The sequence below is a fragment of the Arachis hypogaea genome, chromosome 18 (assembly GCF_003086295.3).
Source record: "Arachis hypogaea cultivar Tifrunner chromosome 18, arahy.Tifrunner.gnm2.J5K5, whole genome shotgun sequence".
Taxonomy (NCBI): Eukaryota; Viridiplantae; Streptophyta; class Magnoliopsida; order Fabales; family Fabaceae; genus Arachis; species Arachis hypogaea.
In genome coordinates this window covers 115,062,718-115,082,285 of record NC_092053.1, presented here as the reverse complement: position 1 = coordinate 115,082,285, position 19,568 = coordinate 115,062,718, and the positions used below count along the sequence as shown (strand labels likewise).

Genomic DNA, 19,568 nt, shown 5'->3' with positions numbered 1-19,568 from the left:
GTATTCACTTAAAATTCAATTTAATCAACTAAACAACTACTTAAAAATAAAAATAAGCAATTGTATATCTAATAAAATGAACATCTAGTATATTATGAATTGACCACAATTTTTAATATGTACGTTAAATTTCTCATTCATAGATTTAGAATAATTGTGGTATATGTTTTCTCTCAACAGGAGCATTCCCATTTTAAGAACATTCATGAATACAAGAGACACTGCAATAAGTAAGAAATGTGTATTTAATTCGTCATTAACCAAAATCATTCACTAGTTTCATTTCTAATAGTCTTTTGAATTAAATTGTGTTGCACTATCAATGGATGTTGTTGCTTCATCTAGAACCAAAATCCTTCTATTCTTCAATAGCATCCTAGCAAGAAAAACAAGTTGCATTTGTCCAACGCTCCAATTTTCTCTATTCTCAACCACTGTAACGTTGCACAAATTTAACCAAATGTCAAATAGATAGAATTAAACATAATAAGCACAAAGATACTTTTAAGGTTTATCACAGTTATACTCCTAAATGGTGTAATGTATTCCTTTTATTTTCTTTAAAAAAATGTCTAAGCTAGTGCATCAAGAAGTCTTGGATCCTGCTTTACAATTTTAGCAATATGGTACTTCTTGAGAACTTGAACAGCAAATTTGAGGACCATATAGACATAAGCTAATTTAAGCAAAACTTTAAAAGGTTTCAATGACCGATCTAAGGAATTTAAAAACAAAAAAGCAGCACCATGTTGCTCAAGTAAATCTGTGCTGAAGTGTTCAACATACACAAAATTTATGCAGTACCTGATTCAAATATACCAACAAGATAGCAAAGACAAATAGCATTCACTAGAACGAAAATCAGTCATCCGGATAAGTAAGAAAGTAACCATCCCTTTTATGTCAAATACAGATCGACTATGATCAAGTAATTTAAGTAACGTTGCATTCAAAAGACCAAATGGTGAGCCAAAACTGCTGTACTAATTAAACTGAAATTTTGCAAAATTTTGCACACTAGAATAAAAACCAATGCAACCATAAAAAACAACAACTTGTACAATTTATTTCAACATATTATACACGTCCCGTTATAGTGAAGTTGTAACAATTGATTTTTTCACTATGAACAACCAAACACCTCAACAAAATTCATTGCTTGTAAAACTAGTAGCATCATAAACAGTTATAATCGCATAAAAAAATCAACTCACTAACCTCCAGTTGTTCATGGATGATGTTCGGTGTTTTGGGGCCGTAACAGTGACACCCACGACGGAAACAGAGGGCGACCACACTGAGTTCTGCCGGCTACTGAAGAGGAGCGCTCTGGAGGGTGAAACGGTGGTCTGGTCGCCGCTGAAGAAGGATGCGCCGTGGTGGTCTGGTGCGGCGCTGCTGAGGGGTGACCCACGGTATTCCTGTTCAGCGCTGATGGAGGGTGAGCCGCGAGAGTCCGGTATGGCGCTGATGGACGGCGAGTCTCGGGGGTCTGGTCGGTGCTGTTGGAGGATGAGTCGCGTGGAACAAATCTGGGCCGATGGAGATGCAGCGGTGGAATGGTCAGGGGCGGTGAAGGTTTGGTGAAAAGGGTTGCCGTTGGGGAAGAACAATAGGATTGGAGGTAAATTTGATTAGGATTTGGATGGTTATGATTAAAATAAAACTCACTGGGTTATTTGAAATTAGGTTAAATGTGGGTTGATTTTCATTTTTAATTCATATTGGGACAAATAAATAGTCTATTGTAGATATTGTAGAGATATTCCATTGTCTCCCTAGCGGGACTCAATTTATTATTATTTTTTTACGAGTTGGATAGATCAGATGTAAAATTATTTTTGTAGCTAGGTTAGAATGAAGTTTAAAACTCTACTCTATCTCGTTTATTGTCATCCTTAAGTAAATATAGCATATTATAGTATATGCATAACGTAGCTTCTAACTTTCAATATGATTTTAATTTTATACGTTTGTCAAATATAAAAACTTTTACATAAATATCTAATAATACATTCACAAATATTAAATGACAAACATTTTTTCGCATATTTGACTTATACTTGAACTAATACTATCTAACTCCCCTTTTCTTTCCCTAAAAATATTAGTGCACTAATATTCCTCCAATATATTATCATAGCAAATAAAATTAAGAATCATCTAAATTAAAAGAATGAATTGGTTGACCAAGTAAATATTATAAACTCTTAAGCGTCCTATCTTTACATCAGCATTTTTATTGTACTTGTATTGTTTATAGGATCACTATGCATGATTTAAATTTTGTTAATGATCATGGGAGAAGGAGCTAGTATCCCAAAAAAAAAAAAGAATTATCACTATACAAAGAAAGCGACGAAAGCTGATTTGAAACACATAAGGCTGTGTGATATTATTGATAGAGGATAAAATATATGCAAGCATAGTAAAATTGCATGAGCATATTAAGAAGGATGGGTATAGAAACCGAGGATGGCAGAACAATCAGAGTTTCCCCTGTTCTTGAAGTTGCTCCTGTGAAAGGTCATAAATCGACAAAAGGAGGAAAAAGAAATCAGCAGAACCACTCAAGAAAGAAAACAAAAAAGGATAGGAACAAAGTTATAAGTGATGACAGAAGAGACAGATATAATTAGTGCTAGTGCACAATTCTTTACGGATACGACAACACATGATTAAATTGTATAATGTTTTGGAGACCATAATTTGGGAACTATACGGAGCCATAACTTGCTGGTGTTTGGCTTTATTTAATGCATCAATTTTCTTATGTTGTATTCTTTAATTATTACTAAAATAAATTAGTAATTTTAGATGTAATAAATATATAATTATAGATGTTACATGTATAAAATTAACTATCAGTGTAGAATACACTTTGAAATATAAAATATATATTAAAAATGAGTTAAACTTAAATTACATATATATTTTTACACAAATATTTCATGGCTGATTTTAGTGTGTAAATAGCATTTTTGATATACAATTATAGATATTAAGTTAAATAAGATAACTTTGTGTTATCGTCTCCCTATCGTTATTCCTTAAATTATCAAGCATAAAACATTTAATATGAAAATTCAAGAAACAGAAGGAGCACAAACCTCAGTAACAAAGAAAGCATGAAAACCATATGGAACTCTCGCTGGCAACTCAACAATCGCAACGGGATCTGATGACATTGTTTTCGCATCGATGACATGTGCATATGAGTTTCTGCATTATTTGATGTTAGAATTTTTCTTAGACTTTATTCTTTTCACAAAGATGAGGTGAACAACAACAACAACAACAACAATAAGAATAAGAATAAGAATAATAATAGAAGAAGCAAACAATTTAGTAGTACTTGAGATAAAGAGAGAGAGGTCTATCCAGATTCCATTAAGACCATATAATCTCAATTTTCTATGCATGATTCGATACATGTAAAATAATAGCAACAAAGTGAAATTGAAGAAGAGAGTGTAAAGTTATACTTAGTATTCTCATCATGCACATAGAAGATCAAGTATCCATCATCTTCTTCACAAGGAGTACCAAGCACGCGAGGAACATAGATAGCCTCTGAACCGAATCTCCCTGGCCCCAAGGCATAGATACCCTGAACATTTCCTCCAACTTCAAGCTTTGTTTTTCCTAACTCAGGTTCAGAATGTAAATCAAATTTAACAATCCCTGTAATTTTTGCCATGCTGCTTAATATGGTCCCATATACATAACGCTGCTTCCTGTGTTTGAAAATGTAGATCGTCGATACAAGTGATGGAAGAAAAGTATAGCCTACTACAACTTAGAACGTAAATAATAGAGTAAACACCCAATGCAGTCCTTAATCATTTTTTCTAATGTATAACTTAGAACTTGGCCCCCAACCACATAAAAATGTTGCACACATTAGTCCTAAATATAAAAAGCAAAATGATTATCAATTTTGATTTGGAAGATGATTCAGATATTACAAGTTCAGTTCCTAGATTTCACTAATTTTCCTAAGACTTACCTGCCAGTGTAGCTTTCATTGACCCTGGGAAAATCTACAGTAGGTTCTGATAGTTTCTTCTGGGAAGCTTGACCACTTTTCATGTTGAATCTCATTTCATACCTGAAAAAGAGTAGTCAACGTAAGAGAAACTAGAAATCAACCAGTATATCCCTCCTTTCACTGAACATAGGATGAGTTCTTATACAGCTGATTGGTTAAACTTCCAATTGTTTCCTTGACAGCACCACCGCCCCCGTCCAAATCTACATCTTCAAGGCGGCATGTGATCAAAACAACTTCATCTTCCTCTTCCCAAGCATTTGCTGAAACAAAAAGTCACTCAATAAAAGCACATTTTTTAATTCGATCTTCAATTTTGACTTTCACTGACTTTTTTTTCTTGATCGTAATGAAAGGATACCAACAGAGAGCATAAGGAGAAATATGGACATTTGAACACACCATTGTGGAATATGAAGCAATTTGGAAGCTCAAACCATCTAATTTGCTGCTCATCCTTTGCATAACGAGGCAAGACACCAAACCGTGCTTTCTTTGTTGAATATATCATATTGGAATATCAATTTTTTTTCCTTCACCATGTCCTGAAAAATAGAGCAGGTCTTTTTTTTTCACATAAAATCTCAAGATGTGGACCACCAGGGGGGTAGGATCTGCCATTACAGTTTTGCCACTATGAATTTTATGGAGGGCCTCAAAGATGATTGATATATGGGTGTAGAATTGTCCAATATCTTATATCATTCCTACTATTTCAGCTTGAGTTTCAAATTGATTGATAGTTCCACATTATATTGAGAAAATAAATAATAATTTAAGGGTATTATTGTCTACATAACAAATTTTTGGTCCTTAAATATAATTTAAATAGGACATTTTTACTTGTTCTAATATACCTGATCTCCTATATTAATTAATGTGTCAATGATCCATACAGATAATTTTCCTTTATTTTGTAATTTATGCAACACTAAAACGCACATAAGCTAAAGAGTGACTATTAAGGTAGAAACTCGCATGCAGTTGTCTTCATGTGAGGTTGATAGTTATAGATCGTTAGATGACAATTTAGTGAAACATGTCAAATTATCTAACGATTCTCAATTATCAACTTCAGATGAAGACAACTGTATCTGAATAAGTAAAGAAGAGTGTAGGGTATTGCGGCCAAACTGACTAGTAATGAATAAATAAGGGTAGTGTTTAGTGTGTTCATGGAAAGGGGGAAGCAGGCCTTAGTGGGAAAAGAAGAAAAACTTCAAGAACCAAATATCCTACAAAGATAAGTAGATTGACTTAGTTTATCATATTGTAAGAACAGTACCTTTGGCCTAAAATATAGAGGAAGATCCATAAATATTGCATAATTTTCTGTGATGGCAAAATCATGCATCATGACGGGTTCTGATATCGTTATAGGTACAGCATCATGCATAAAACCATCCTTTGAAATCACTCTGTAAGTGAGATATGGTGGAGTTTGCGAATAGCCAAATGTAAACATCTCTCCTGCATACAAAAGCATAACAGGTTAGAATGATAGCTTCAATCAACTCAATAAACTTGAGTTCTTACTTGAAGAATTCTTCACCAGTAAATGGGTCAACTTTGGGATGTGCAGTGAAGGAATGGTCCAATCTCTTGTCGTAGTCCATCAAGCCGAGAGTCTGCAGATCTCCATCCTCAAAAACTTTAATAGCATCTACAAAATTCAAGTTGAGACTACTTCAGGCCTACATAAAACGGGTTCATCCGTAAAGGCTCCTTACTAAGTAAGGAGTGTTGCACTCCTTGTTAATTAAACAAATCTTAACTCTTCATTTATTATGTTTTATATCAGCAGCTCATATTTAGAGTTTGGAATTCAAGATTTAAAGTTTAAAATTTAGGTTTAGGATTTAGAATTTAGGGTGTAGAGTTTAAACAGTGCTGCAATCCTTACTTTCTCTAGAGCGCATTAGCATTTGCCTATAAAAAGAAATATATCTTAATAATACAATCGCAAGATTAAGTAGATTTATAAATCAAGGAATTATTGGTTTGATTGAAGTTTCTCTAGGGAAGTGGTGGGAACATTACAATTAACGGAATCTCGAAAGAGAGAAATAGTAGATGTTCTTACAGGGTTTATCTCCTTCATGGAGTGCTAGAAGATTCCCATGGTGATATATGAGAGCTGTGTTAGCTGGTAGAGATAGAATTAGAATATGAGAGAGAGTTACTTGATCCAGGATTAAACACAAAATGTTCATTGACTAGAAAACTTTGCTGAAACATGTTTACCAGAAATTAGTAAGGTCAAGTCCAATATAAAACATGAAATCTCGAGTTTATAGTAGTTATTTTAGGTGTAACGAATTAAACCTTCAAACATGACATAAACTAAGATGTTCTTAGAATTGTACTGAATAAATTTGAAAGATATCAAATTTCTCCGATGATCTTGAATTGAAAAATGAATTAGTAGATAGCATAAATTACCAGTTCCATGCCCATAAGAATCATCCAATACATTCAGTTTATATCTCAACATTTGTATGTTGACCATTAACAGTCCAAGCAGGCCCTTGAGATCTCCAATCTGAGATTTGACATATAAGAAGAAACATAAAGCTCTAAAATTCTCATTGTGCTTCTCCATGTAATGCATTTTCTTTTCATGTAATTTCAAAATATATACTTGATTATTGACTTATTCTTATTCCTAAGAGTGTGTATAAAGCCTGTGAACATTAAAGCAGAACCTCAATTGTCCAAATATATACTTTAAACTACATTCCAATACTTATTATTGTTATACCTTCATAAATTTGGCACCACCAAAGTATTCTTCTTGTTTCAGACGAGAAGTTCTGACGAAACGGGAAACATATGTAGCTTTTCCGTCTTTGATGCGCAAACCATGAATCATACTACATAAAATTATATTGGAAGATCAGCACAAAACTTTGAACCCTATATATTATCATTATGCAATGGAAAATTAGTTACAGACCCGTCTCCGTCAAACCTGCAAACAAAAGAAGAAATGAAGCATAAGAACAACTCAATCTCAAGCAGAAATATATTGTACCTTCCCTTGGAAAGTAAAAAAGGAGAAAAAGAAAATGACAAATTGACAGAATATATTGATCAACAAAACTTTCTTTCACTTATTTATAGGAGGATCTCATCATATATTCTTCATGGTGTCTGCTTGGTGCATTCATTCACATGAAATTTAAGTCACTAGGAGCGGATTAATGGTGAGTTGGTGACTAGTGAATAGATTGAGTAGTCTGTGTCATTGATGCTCCCAAAAATGGAAACAGAAAGAAACAAAAATTTTACCAGTGATATCCAGCCACAGGAGCAAACTTTGGATTAGGTCCAACTCTGACAAATTCTCCATTCAAGCAATCCTGGATTACATTTCAAACAGCAGGTCAAAAATCAGAGAAACTTTATCTTACTCACTGACTAGTGATGATGAAATTGTCCAAAACCATAAGTACCAAAGGATACAGAAATACTTCTCATGATCAGGGTCAGCAGATTCAAATGAGGCAAAAGGAAGCATCACTAACTTTAATGTATAAACAAAGAGAAGCTCCAATGCCCATATATCAAGTATAGATTCTTCATATCTATCAAGTAATATATTCATGTCTACAACTTTATATGGCCAATTATTGTTATTAGTCCAGAAACATTCCAAGCACATTAGATAATTTACCACATAAAGTTAATGGTATCTGACAAAATTCTAAAATAAACTTAGTAATGATCATCTCAGACGTCCAGCTTCATTGATAAAAATGCAACTGCTTCAGCCTTCAGTTTTTACTATAGTAATTTGCTAAATGTTAGAGAGTCGTTCATGTGACTCTTCCTATCAGCTTTTGGAGAAGTGGTTTTATGGCACTAATTATAGCTTCAAAGCTTTTCATTTTTTCAAAATGCATTTCAGAATCGCCAAACGCTTTGTTGGAAATACCAGTTCAATCAATTTGTTGGTCAAGACTTTCACAAGTCAACAAAAGCAAGACCTTTCCTTTAGAGAGAGAGAGAGAGAGAGAAGAAGAAGAAGAAGGAGGAAATGGCCAAGTGTATTACTGACCGGGAGGTATCCTGTAACAGGGAGGTTGTTAGTGGGAGGGGTCTCAAGAAGCACAGGACCAAAATTGCCGTTGAGATATTGTTGTGGAAGTGAAGAGTCATGGAACAACTTGACCACAATCTTCTCCAACAAGTCTACCACTTTAGATGCCAACCCTTTGCTTGGTTTGGGTTCCACCTTCACTATCCCCTCTACTTCTTTTCCATTAATCAATTTCTCACCCTCATCGCCCATTGCCTCTGCTTTGACTGGAAATGCCCAGTAGCGAGTCTCTCAAACAAAAGCCTTTGAGCTTTCAAGTTACGTGGTTGTGCATGTGGGTCGTAACTCGTAGATTTATCAATGATTTGTGGCATGTGGTTCAGTGTTGGAGTTGCTGGCACAGAAATTGCCACGTTGAAGACAGTGGATACTGAACTTGGTGCATGTGGTTCGGTGTTGGAGTTGTTGCCACAAAATAGTTGCTATACTATCCAGTATCCAACCCACACCACCCAAGTACCCATTACTACGTTAACTCATTTTCTTGCAAAATTAGCGGGAGATGAAAACGGGTAATTAATCCGTTGATGATGAACCTCTTCAACAAGGCTTGTTTGCAGAAAAAGGATAAAGTTTTACTTAGAAAAATATTAATCATTATTATTAAATTTTTTGTATTTATCTATACTATATATAATGGAAATATAGGAAGGATTAATGTTCAAAATTTTTTTAAAATATCCTTTATTATATATAATTTATAAAAAAAAAATGTTACCACGATTTGTTACACTAATATATATAAAAAATAAAAACTCATCTTGTATTTACCCACCTAACCAGTCAAAGATGAAGTTCTATTTAAAAACTTGTCATAAACCAATAAGTTATTGTATGTACAAAATAAAATTCAAATTTTTTATACTTGCTTAAACGACTAGTGAGTTTATCATTCAACCAACTCAAATTGTTACTTTTAAGAGCAAAACATTTTTTAAAAAATATTGCACTTCCTTTTTTTCGAAATATATTAATATTTGCAAAAAATGAAAAAAACAAAAACTTATTATATCAAATTAGAAATTCTATATAGACGTTAGACACCAACAAAAGTTAGAAATTATATATATTATGTATTTTTATTAATGAACGATAAAAGAGTTTTTCGGAATGAGTGCCTCAATATTTTTTACAAATGTAGAAATTAAAGTTTGCTATTTTGCATATTAGAGAAATTTTTTAACAATTTAGTTTTAGAGCATTAACAGATTCCTATAAAGATACTCTATAGTGAAAATTCAATAAAAATTAGTTATTGTAACGAAATAAAGATTAAAGAAAATAAAATATATATTAAATTGGCCTTTAAAGAATTTCGCATTGAATATTTTCGTTTCCAAAAAAAATTTTATTACGTTGAAATTTCTAAACTTTACCAACATACTTTTGATGATCTATTTGTCTAAGTGAAAACGAATCTGACTATTATAAAGACTTATGTCTTATTTTTATAAAATTCAAGAACTTAAATGTAATATAATTTTTTTAGGAATGAAAATGTCCGACACAATTTCTTAGAGACATTTAAATATATATTAAACAAAAAACAAAAAGAATAACAGATTTAGTCATATAGTTCTAGATTACAGAAATATTCAAGATTCAGCATTCTGCAACTCTTCCCTCTATTACTCCTTTAACATCTAAAAGAAAGGAATTAATTCAGGCCAGAAGAGGCACGGGAACTAAGAGTAATAGTTCTACGTTCAAATATTTACTTTTTTCATTTCAAAAAAAGAAAAAAGAAAAAAGAAAATCAATGAATGATTACACAACAGTATAGGGCAAACACCTAGTAGTGATCAAAATGACAAGCTCCGACATATCAAGAAAATTATTTGCAAAGATAGAAAATGGCTACTATGCCTTGCCTCCATGATTTGCAGTGATAGAAGTTTGGGCTTATAAATCTAGCTTATGTACAATCCACACCGAATTCATGAGCTTACCAGCATTAAACATGAAATAGCAGCCTTATCAATCTCAACAAAATGCATATAGCCAGACATGTGACTCTGAGATAAATTGGCCTTCCTGATCACTAACAAGTATGCTAGCCTTTATTCAACTTCCACTGCAGCCTTGTCACAAGCAGCTTTGTTGGTGTAAGGTCACTAGGGACATCAGTAATTTTAAGTGATCCTGTATTAGTTGCGTAAACAATATTAGCAAGAGCCTTGTACTCCTAAAATATCGCCTAAATATGCAAGTACTGCAATATGAAAGATGAAACAGTTGCTAAATGCTATAACTTGTAGGTCTGTTAAAAAGGTTTTTATATTTGTTTATTTACAACTGACAAGATTTCATACACCAACTGAACAGTTTGAGTAGACAAGATATATACTTTTCTTTATATACAACAACAATAACAACAACAACAAAGTTTTCTACTAAGTAGGGTCGGCTACATATATCAAACGACGCAATTGCACCCTATTATGTACTATGTCTGTAGTGAGACCATTCATATATAGATCTCTTGAGTCTTGACTACCTCACGTATGGTTCTTTTGGATCTTCTTCTACCCCTACCACTTGTCTATCTTCCATCTGATCCATCATCCTAATTGGATGCTCTTACCAATTTTCTCCTAACATGTCCCAACCACCTAAGACAAGATTCCACCATCTTTTCAACAATAGACGCCACAATAACTTTCTCTCTTATATCATCATTCCTTTTTCTGTCCAAATGTCTATGGTCACTCATTCTTCTAAGTATTCTCATTCGGCCACACTAAACTTATACTCACCCTTTGCTGCCCAACACTCCGTTCCAAACAATGTTAAATAACATAGGGAAGTCACTCCAACCCAAGGCAACCTTCTCCATGTTCTTTCGAATATATATAAGTTATCCAGCCAAGATAACTTACACAACATGCGACAAAACAGAACATTTCGACAAGTAGTATCTTTCGTTGGGGCAAAATGCAACCCATATAAATGTACTCATACGAATGTTGTCACTTCAAAGGATGAATGACATACCAAGAAACTAGAAAATGCAATATTACATTACATTCTATTTGAAATTGCAATGTTTATAACGCCGACAATACGCACCAAAACATGGAGAAGTTATCTTTTCAAAATTTGAGAAAATGTTGAAGCATCACTAAAATAACAAAATTGAGAAACAAAAGAGGTTGCCAAAGATCCATAGTTCCTAAAGCCTAAAAAAAGGCAGCCCGATGCACAAGCATCCCGCGTTAACGCAAGGTCTGGAAAAGGGCCGAACCTAAAGGGTGTAATGTACGCAGTTTAACCTAATAATTACATCAGTGACTGTTTCCACAGCTTGAACCCATGACCTTGAAATCACACGGAGACAACTCAATCATTGCTCCAAGGCTCCCTTTCTTAGTTCCTAAAGCCTAAAGGATGAATATTTATCAAATAACAATCTAAGCACCAAGGTTATTGGCACAACATAAAATTGCAAAATATATACCACACTATTGACAAAATAGTATTCTAGACTAAGACTTCAAAAACTAATACATAGATTGTTACGGAAGTCATGTATAAGCTCCAAAAGACCAAAATAATCATCAACAAAGGTCTAACAAAAGGCACAAAGTCTTAAAATACTAGCAAATAGCAAGTAATATCTCTTGTATTAGCCAAAACAGACATTAGACAAGTCTATGATCTCCATCTAATCTTCATGGCCAAAGTCATCACCACCTATATTTTTTTTTTCTTTTTTTTTTGCTATCATCTCATCAAGGACGTGATAAGACTATAAGAAAAAGAGATAGAGAAATAAAATCTGGGGGAAAAGAAAACACTACACAAACAGATTTTTCCCCAAGAAAAGACTTGTAGGCAAAGAAGAAACGTCGTCAATCCCCATAAACATTGTTCGTAGATATTCATTTCAAACTTTTGGCAAAGAAATGCACCATTTTGTGAATAGGTCCATATTTTTGTGTTTTATACTTTTTAATGAGAAAACACACCATTTGGAACATGACTTTTTCAAAAGAAAAAAAAAAGCAAGTGCAGATCACCATTTTGAAGGCTTAAAACAAGAACGCGAATATTGCATCGAATCTTCTTCACCCGTCTTTTGCGACCCAAATACCAAAAGTTGCAGCACAAATGGAATCATTGCCGGAGCTGTGACTTGCAATTCCAGATCGTATTGTACAATTCAGGACATTTAATCGAATGATTGTCAAGCATGTCTTATTCAAGCCATCGATTTGAATTGCGGAGCTTGAGACTCGAATATACTCGCACGATTCATGATTCAGAATCTTCATTTTGACTACCGTGCTAAGCACAATCCTATTGTGTTCTAATTCTGGAATGTTTACTAATTACCTGTATTCTAACACTACTCCTCAATGTCCTTCAGAAGTATCTAAGATAAAAGGGAAATTCCATTCAAGTATGGCAGATTGGCAGCATGCCCATCCTACGGGTCCTGTTGACAAATGCCCTATTAACTCATAATTATGGTTATATACCAGAAATTATTTAAACCATTTAGTTCAACGGTTCTTACAATGTACAGCTAATTGTACAACCGTTTTTTGTGTCATTCTATTTTTATTAGGTGTTCTTTCGAGCAATAAGCAGAGTCTATCCTAACTATCTCTAAACTGTAGTTTCAGACAATGACAATTTACATCGTAGACCTATGTCACCATACTATATCTAACACTTTGCACTGATTAAAATCCTCAACTTACAAGTTACAAGTAGCAGTCTTATAAACACCACATGGAAATTAAACCTAGCAAGAGTCATGCAATTGCTCAAATGTCAAATCCCTAAAACAAGACACATGTATAAATCAGTAGCTCCTTTATTATGGAGTATGGACTACAGTTTTAGAAGAACAGGTCAGCCTATTCGTTGAAGAACTACAACAGCAGTAAAAGAGCAATCCAGTCCACAAACCTTCAACCTTGTGGAATCGGTGCAGCCCGATCCCCACAACTGCTCTAATAACAGGAAATGTAGCACCATCAATAAAATCAAGAAAAGCAGGTGCTGAAGATCCATAATTCCTAAACGCTAAAGGATGAGTATTTATCAATAACAATGTAAGCACAATCCCTTCGAGTTCTAATTCTAGAATGTCAACTAACTACCTATATTCTAAAACCACGCAATGTCCTTCAGAAATATAAGTTGATATGGAAAAGCCATAGAGGTATAGCCATATGCCGACTATGCTATTAATGCTAATCCACACAGCCCGATCCCCCACATCAGAGGAGCTATTTCCAAGATTTGAACCCATGACCTCAGTATCGCAAGTTAACATTCCTATCTTAGAGCCAAGGATCACCCTCTAACAAGTAAAACAGCACTAATAACAGGAAATGAAGCATTTTAAATCACTAACACTCAACCAATGCATACATATGGCTATTCATGTCATAATAATATAAAACATAAGACACATCAAGGCAAGATAAAAGCTCACTTCATCAGTGCAATCCATGCAACCCAACCCAATCCGGAGGAGGCCAGAACAACTTGGAAATGCTAGGGTAATCAGACAAAGGCGAAATCCTCCCTTCATCCAAGTGAAACACACCCAACCCGCTCTCCAGCGCATTCACGTTGAAAGTATCATCCCTAAACACCACACAACCCCCTCTATCAACACCCAAATCCGACGCGGAAGCCGAGAATGCGCAATCATCCCCTAAGAACAGAACTCTATCTCCCAAACTCCCCACCTCGACCCACCTCCTCTCCATTTCCTCCAACCTATAAACTTCAAACCTCACAGCCCTCTCACAACCAAGCTCATAGATCTCATCCTCATCATCATCATCAAAACCCCCCAATTCACAAAGATAATCAGAGGACAAGTACTTGTCCACCAAGAACAATTCACCCTCGCACGCAACCAGGAACTTCTTGTCACCGCCAAAGACCGGGTCAGCGACCGGGGTGAGACTCAAGTCAAGGCCAACGATTACGGTCCGGCCGGTGCTGTCAACGGCGAATAGGCTGCCCTTGTGGACGCAGACGTCGTCGTACGGCGTCAGCATGTCGGGGATTATAGTCCAGTCAGGGTGCCCGGACCGGAAGAGGGCGAGCCTTCCGGATATGTGGATCGTGAGGAGGGCAAAACCGTCTTTTCGGGAACCCAACCAGGAGAAAACGACTTTCTCCATGTAGAGAGCGTTGAGGGAGGTGGGACACGTGTCAGCGAGGATGAACTCGTGTTCGATGTCAAAGACAGGGAGGTCGATTAGGTTTAATATTAAGTTAGAATTGGAATTGGATTTGATTGGGAAACGGGAGAGAGGGTGGAAGAGGAGGGTGTGACCATGGGTGTCTTGGCCGATTTTGATCAGCCAGGAACGGTGTGGGGTTTGGTGAGGTGGGTTAATGAGGAAGAGGGTGCGTTTGGAGAGAGAAAAGATGGAAGGGGTGGCGGCGGTAGCGGAGGGGAAGGTGGGGAACTTGAGGGGTAGGTGGGTGGGGAGTGGGGAAGAGGAAGAGCGCCATGAGGAGCAGACAGATCGGAATCGGAGAAGGTAAAAGGGGCTGTCTATGAGTTCCGAGATTAGGCGGAGGAGTTCCTTTGGGAGTTCTGACCAGTCTGCCATCGCTGCTGGTTTTCTAGTTTCGCTCTAGGAAATGCGAACAACGGACGGGAACAAACCGGAAATGCTTTGTGGTCAGAAAGGAGAAAGCTCTACAACTACTTGCACAACTAGGGTCCATAACATAGTTCGGAACCTGCCCAAAAATACATGACTTTTACAAATAATAAAAAATGTGGGGGGTTTTTAAAATAAAATAAATTTGACGATAAAATATATTGTTTCTCCTGAATATTTTTAAAACATTTTAAAATTTTACTTAATATTTAATTTGATTCAAATTTATCTTAAATCATGCCAAAATCGGTTAACATGCAAGAGAGCAATTGGATCTCATAAATAACCAAGAAAATGACTTGAAACTTAAATTCGGACGAAGACCTCACCAAATTGAAGCAATGACCAGATATTAATTATTTGGTGTATATGCACGATATCTGTTCGTACAAGAAGTGAATTTACGAACTGGTAAGGTGAGAAGGTCAAAAATCCTGATTTCAGCATGCACAAAATCAGGTTGGGTGGACAATTTACAAAATACTTTGATATTAAAGTTCAGTAGTATTTTTTTGGTAATATAGAATAAGTGTCTTTATTTATTGCGTATCCTTTCCTTTACACCTCTTCTATTGCGAATCCTTTTCTTTATACTTGGTTTTTGGAGTTGTTGTTTTTCTAGCCTCTAATATTTTTATACCGTGTTACTATTGTTAGGATTTGACGGTTTCGACTTTAGTAGTGTAACTGTTACGACGTTTCCGACTTAGCTCATAATGTCAGATTCTTACTTAATTGTTAGTCCACTATGATCTTATTTGTCCAGAATAGTACTCCCACTTCAGATTCTCGGACCTTGGCCCTTTTATCAATGGTATTTAAATTTATAAAGTTGGACTCGTTTTTAAATTGGAACTCTGGAAGTTTATTAAAGAAACTAAACAGTTTTTTAATTTCTTTTGGAACAATTGTAATTCTCTCATTCTACGAACCATCAGCCTACTTTTCGATTTTTCTCTCTAACAATAAATACAACATTAACTTGAATTTAAGTAACTTTTCATTTCTACTCTACCTTTCATTTGCTCTTTCCTCATTTTCTAATTCACTGTTCATTAAAAGGGCAGGACGGGGTCTTGGCGGATTGGCAACACCGCCACGCCCTGGACTCACAATGACCTTTTTCTAACTTTGAAGGGTACCAAAAGATTTAATCTTTATTGAAACTATAATGTCTCCTGACCGAAAATTCGAGTTTTCGGTGTGAATGCCAACAAACCCCTTAGTATCAATTTATTAATGATGCTATGGAATGAGCGTCCTCTAGTTTTGAGGGACATCTTCATAAACGAGAAAGTTGCTCGCAATGCTATTAGTAAGCTTCCTGTCTTTCATATCCTTATTTCTTGCTTTGGTGCATTTTTGGTTTCCCTATCTTATGGGTTCTCTTCTGCTTTGTTTTCCAGTTGATATGGCTGGGGGACTTGCTGTCTTTGCCAAAATGAAGAAGAGATTGACAATCCAACCTCCAATCACGGCTGGTGGCGACAGAGTTTCCTCTTCCGCCATTGTTAGTCGTCAACCAAAACCTCGGAGGGTTGAAGAGAGTGGGGAAGGGCAAGGTCTCGAGGTCCACATCTTGGAAGGGGACTCTCGCACCAACTCCCTAGCCAGAAAAAAACTAAAGAATGTTGGACAAGATGATGATGCTGCTTTAGCCCCTTTCTCCTTCAAGCATGTATTGGATAAGGGATTCCGAACTCTCAAATTTGTGGATCATCATTTTATGGACGAGGACACCAAGGCAGTTCTTGCCAAGATGCCTTTGGAGGATACCCTTCCGCGAGTTCAGAGGATGTTTTTGTGCTCTACGACTTATGTCCGAGACATAGATGTAGAGATCTCAATTCTTCGCTCAAAGCTCCTCTCGAAGGACAAAATGATTGCTGAGAAAAATATCCAAATTCAGAAGCTGAACAACTCAGTTACTGACCTTCAAGGTAAGCAAACTTCCTTGGAGAATGAGGTAAAGAGTTTGAAGGAAGCCAAAGTTGCTTCTGACTCAAGGGAAAGAGCTTTGAAGAAACAAGTTTTCGAGCTAACGAAGAAAATTAAAGAGCTCAATCTCTCTGTTAGAAAAGCTGAACAGACGGCTGTTGATGGCATTTTTTATGCCGAGAAGAACATCCTTGACCAAATCAAATTGAAGGCTCCCGATTTGGACATCTCCGAAGTCGTTGTCTTTAAGAAGGTGGTGGATAGAAAGGTTGTTTCAATATTATGAGCATGATTTGTAACTTATTTTTCTAAGTACTTTGAACTTGGTAATTATGAACTGTGGTACTTTTGCGGCACCTTATCCCGTCGTTTCTTCGGGATTTAGCTTTATGTGTTCCTGTTATACTCGGGATTAACTTATGAGTGTTAACGTTTTATCGTTTCACTGCTTGCTATATATCCTTCTTCGTTAGATTGTTTTATTTCGAACTTTAATTTCAATTTAATTTCAACTTTAAACGAATGAGGGGATATTTAATGCATAACATGAATTTATCATAGAATTCACAAAAGAAATTAATAATTAAAATGCTTATTTGAGGTATAAAGTCGCAAAGAAAGTTCCTTTGGCCGAATACAAGTGGGGCCTCATTAAAAACCTAGATTCCTAGGAAATGAGTGCCTTTATTCTACTTAACAAAGAAAATTAAAGGAAAATTTCCAAAAACTTCCAACATTTTCTAAGAATAATACCTTTTCAAATGGGTTGCATTCCAACTGCTCAGAATTTCAGAACCATCCAAGGTTTCTAACTTGTATGCGCTTTTTCCAATACTTCTTTTACTATGAAGGGTCCTTTCTAGGTTGAGGCCAGCTTACCTCATGTTCCTGGTACCCCGGCATCGGCTTTCCTTAGAACTAGATCCCCCGCTTGAAAACTTCTAGGTCGGACCTTTGTATTGTACCTCTTGGCTACCTTTTGCTTCAGAGCTTGCTCTGCTAAATTAGTCATACGCCTGACTTCGTCAATTTAGTACAAGCTCTCATGAGTTACCGAGGTTTCCAAAAGCATTCTTGGGCTTGACTCCCCAAGTTCTACCAGGATTACCGCCTCTTCGCCATAGGTAAGTCTGAAAGACGTCTGTTAGTAGTGGAGTGCACTGTAGTTTGGTATGACCACAACACCGACCACACCTCATCACCCCAAGAGCCCAGGTGCTCATCCAATCTTTTCTTCAACCCATTCAAAATTACCTTATTGGCAGCTTCGGTGTAACACCCTACCACACAGAACTTTACACCTAGGATGTAAAACAGAGGTGGCAAGTTGCTACGACCTCTAAAAGTGATATATATATATATATATATATATATATATATATATATATATATATATATATATATATATATATATATATATATATATATATACAAGGATAATATATCTGAGAGCCTTGAAAGAAAAGGGGTATGACGAAAACAAAATCGAAGATACAACGCTTATGAGAAATGGAAAGATAGAAAACAATCGAAGATACAACGCTTACGAGAAATGGAAAGATAGAAAACTTATACAGAAAACCAAAAGACAGATATATAAAAGTAGAGTTCCAAATGATAGTTATATAATCAAGATCTAGACTCGAATTGCGAAGTAAAGGTTGGCTAGAATATATATATATATATATAACCAACGGATAAATATAAATCCTGTTTCTCCAAGTCAACCTCTAAAAGAGACAAAACATAATATATACAAGATGGAGAATCTATAAACATATTTAAACATAAACCAAATACAAAAACCAAGTCTCAATATAGTTCTTCGCTTTCAAGAGTCTCCAGAATGCTCAGTGCGGTATCTCGTGTCCTGCATCTGAAAACCACAATATATGTATGGAATGAGAACCGGGGGTTCTAAGAATGGTAAAGGTGCCCACGTACATAAGATATAAGGTCCCAGAAAAGCCAGAGGCAATTCTAGAACTCCGACACTTAGATATAAAGTTTAGAATTAAAGTTTAAAACCATAATACAAGGTGAGCTATCTAAGGTTCCTAAGTCTAACTCGATTCTACTTATTCCCTCAATTTCTCGCCTTCCTCCAATCCTCCAAAACCCCGGTGCACAGACAAAGCAAACACAAGTAGGATACAGATACAGCAGGTAGCAAATATAGAAGGTAAGCATAATAATCACATAGGCAAACCTAATTAATGCACAATCAAACAAAACACACACATACATATGATGTATGCCTGCCCTATGGCTGATGAATCTCATCTGTCGATTATATAGCCAACCCGACATGTCCGGTAGCTAACCCAAACATTGTTTTCTTGAAAATTGGTGAGCGGTATAGTACCACGATCCTCACCTGGTGAGCGGTAAACTACCTCGATCCCCACAGACGTTTCAATTGGAAAATATCAAACATGTGAGCGGTAAATAACCACGATACCCACAAAACAATTTCATATCAAATCTGGTGGGCAGTAAATAACCACGTTCCCACAAAACATATTCATTTAAAAACTGTTGGCCGATAAATAACCACGATCCCCACAAAAATATATTCCATATCAAATTCATCCTCATCATCATTTAACAATTATCATCATCACACCTCCCATTCCGTTCATCAATAATTCACACTCAAAACATAATTCTCTTCTCAAAAAAATCAAACTCAAAACATAAACCTATCCTTGGTAAATCGAATTCAAAATAGTATAATTCTTTTTTTAACTAAATAAAACTTAAAACTTAATACTCTTCTTAATAAATTGAAACTCCAACATAATACTTTTCTTAATAAATCAAGTTTCAAAAC

At 35.6% G+C, this 19,568-nt stretch overlaps 2 protein-coding genes and 1 pseudogene across 2 annotated transcripts; 1 reads left to right on the top strand and 2 right to left on the bottom strand.

The window, feature by feature from the left end:
- Positions 1-2,168: 2,168 nt before the first annotated feature.
- Positions 2,169-8,641, bottom strand: LOC112769290 (carotenoid 9,10(9',10')-cleavage dioxygenase 1-like; annotated as a pseudogene).
- Positions 8,642-9,663: 1,022 nt separating this feature from the next.
- Positions 9,664-15,124, bottom strand: LOC112769291 (F-box protein SKIP23). The gene is made up of 2 exons (XM_025813759.3): positions 13,603-15,124; positions 9,664-10,295 (listed from the first exon to the last, which is right to left on the bottom strand). The coding sequence occupies exon 1, from the start codon at positions 14,741-14,743 to the stop codon at positions 13,607-13,609; it is 1,137 nt and encodes a 378-aa protein (XP_025669544.1). The 5' UTR covers positions 14,744-15,124; the 3' UTR covers positions 9,664-10,295; positions 13,603-13,606.
- Positions 15,125-15,673: 549 nt separating this feature from the next.
- Positions 15,674-17,084, top strand: LOC140181630 (uncharacterized). Its single transcript, XM_072225747.1, has 2 exons — positions 15,674-16,112; positions 16,204-17,084. The coding sequence occupies exons 1-2, from the start codon at positions 16,037-16,039 to the stop codon at positions 17,019-17,021; spliced, it is 894 nt and encodes a 297-aa protein (XP_072081848.1). The 5' UTR covers positions 15,674-16,036; the 3' UTR covers positions 17,022-17,084.
- Positions 17,085-19,568: the final 2,484 nt, after the last annotated feature.

What these genes read in the sequence shown, in the direction of transcription:
- LOC112769291 (XM_025813759.3), bottom strand. Translation starts at nt 14,743, where the DNA reads ATGGCAGACTGGTCAGAACTCCCAAAGGAACTCCTCCGCCTAATCTCG.
- LOC140181630 (XM_072225747.1), top strand. Translation starts at nt 16,037, where the DNA reads ATGATGCTATGGAATGAGCGTCCTCTAGTTTTGAGGGACATCTTCATA. An exon ending in AGTTGCTCGCAATGCTATTA is followed by an intron (nt 16,113 to 16,203) that starts GTAAGCTTCCTG and finishes TTTGTTTTCCAG; the next exon opens with TTGATATGGCTGGGGGACTT.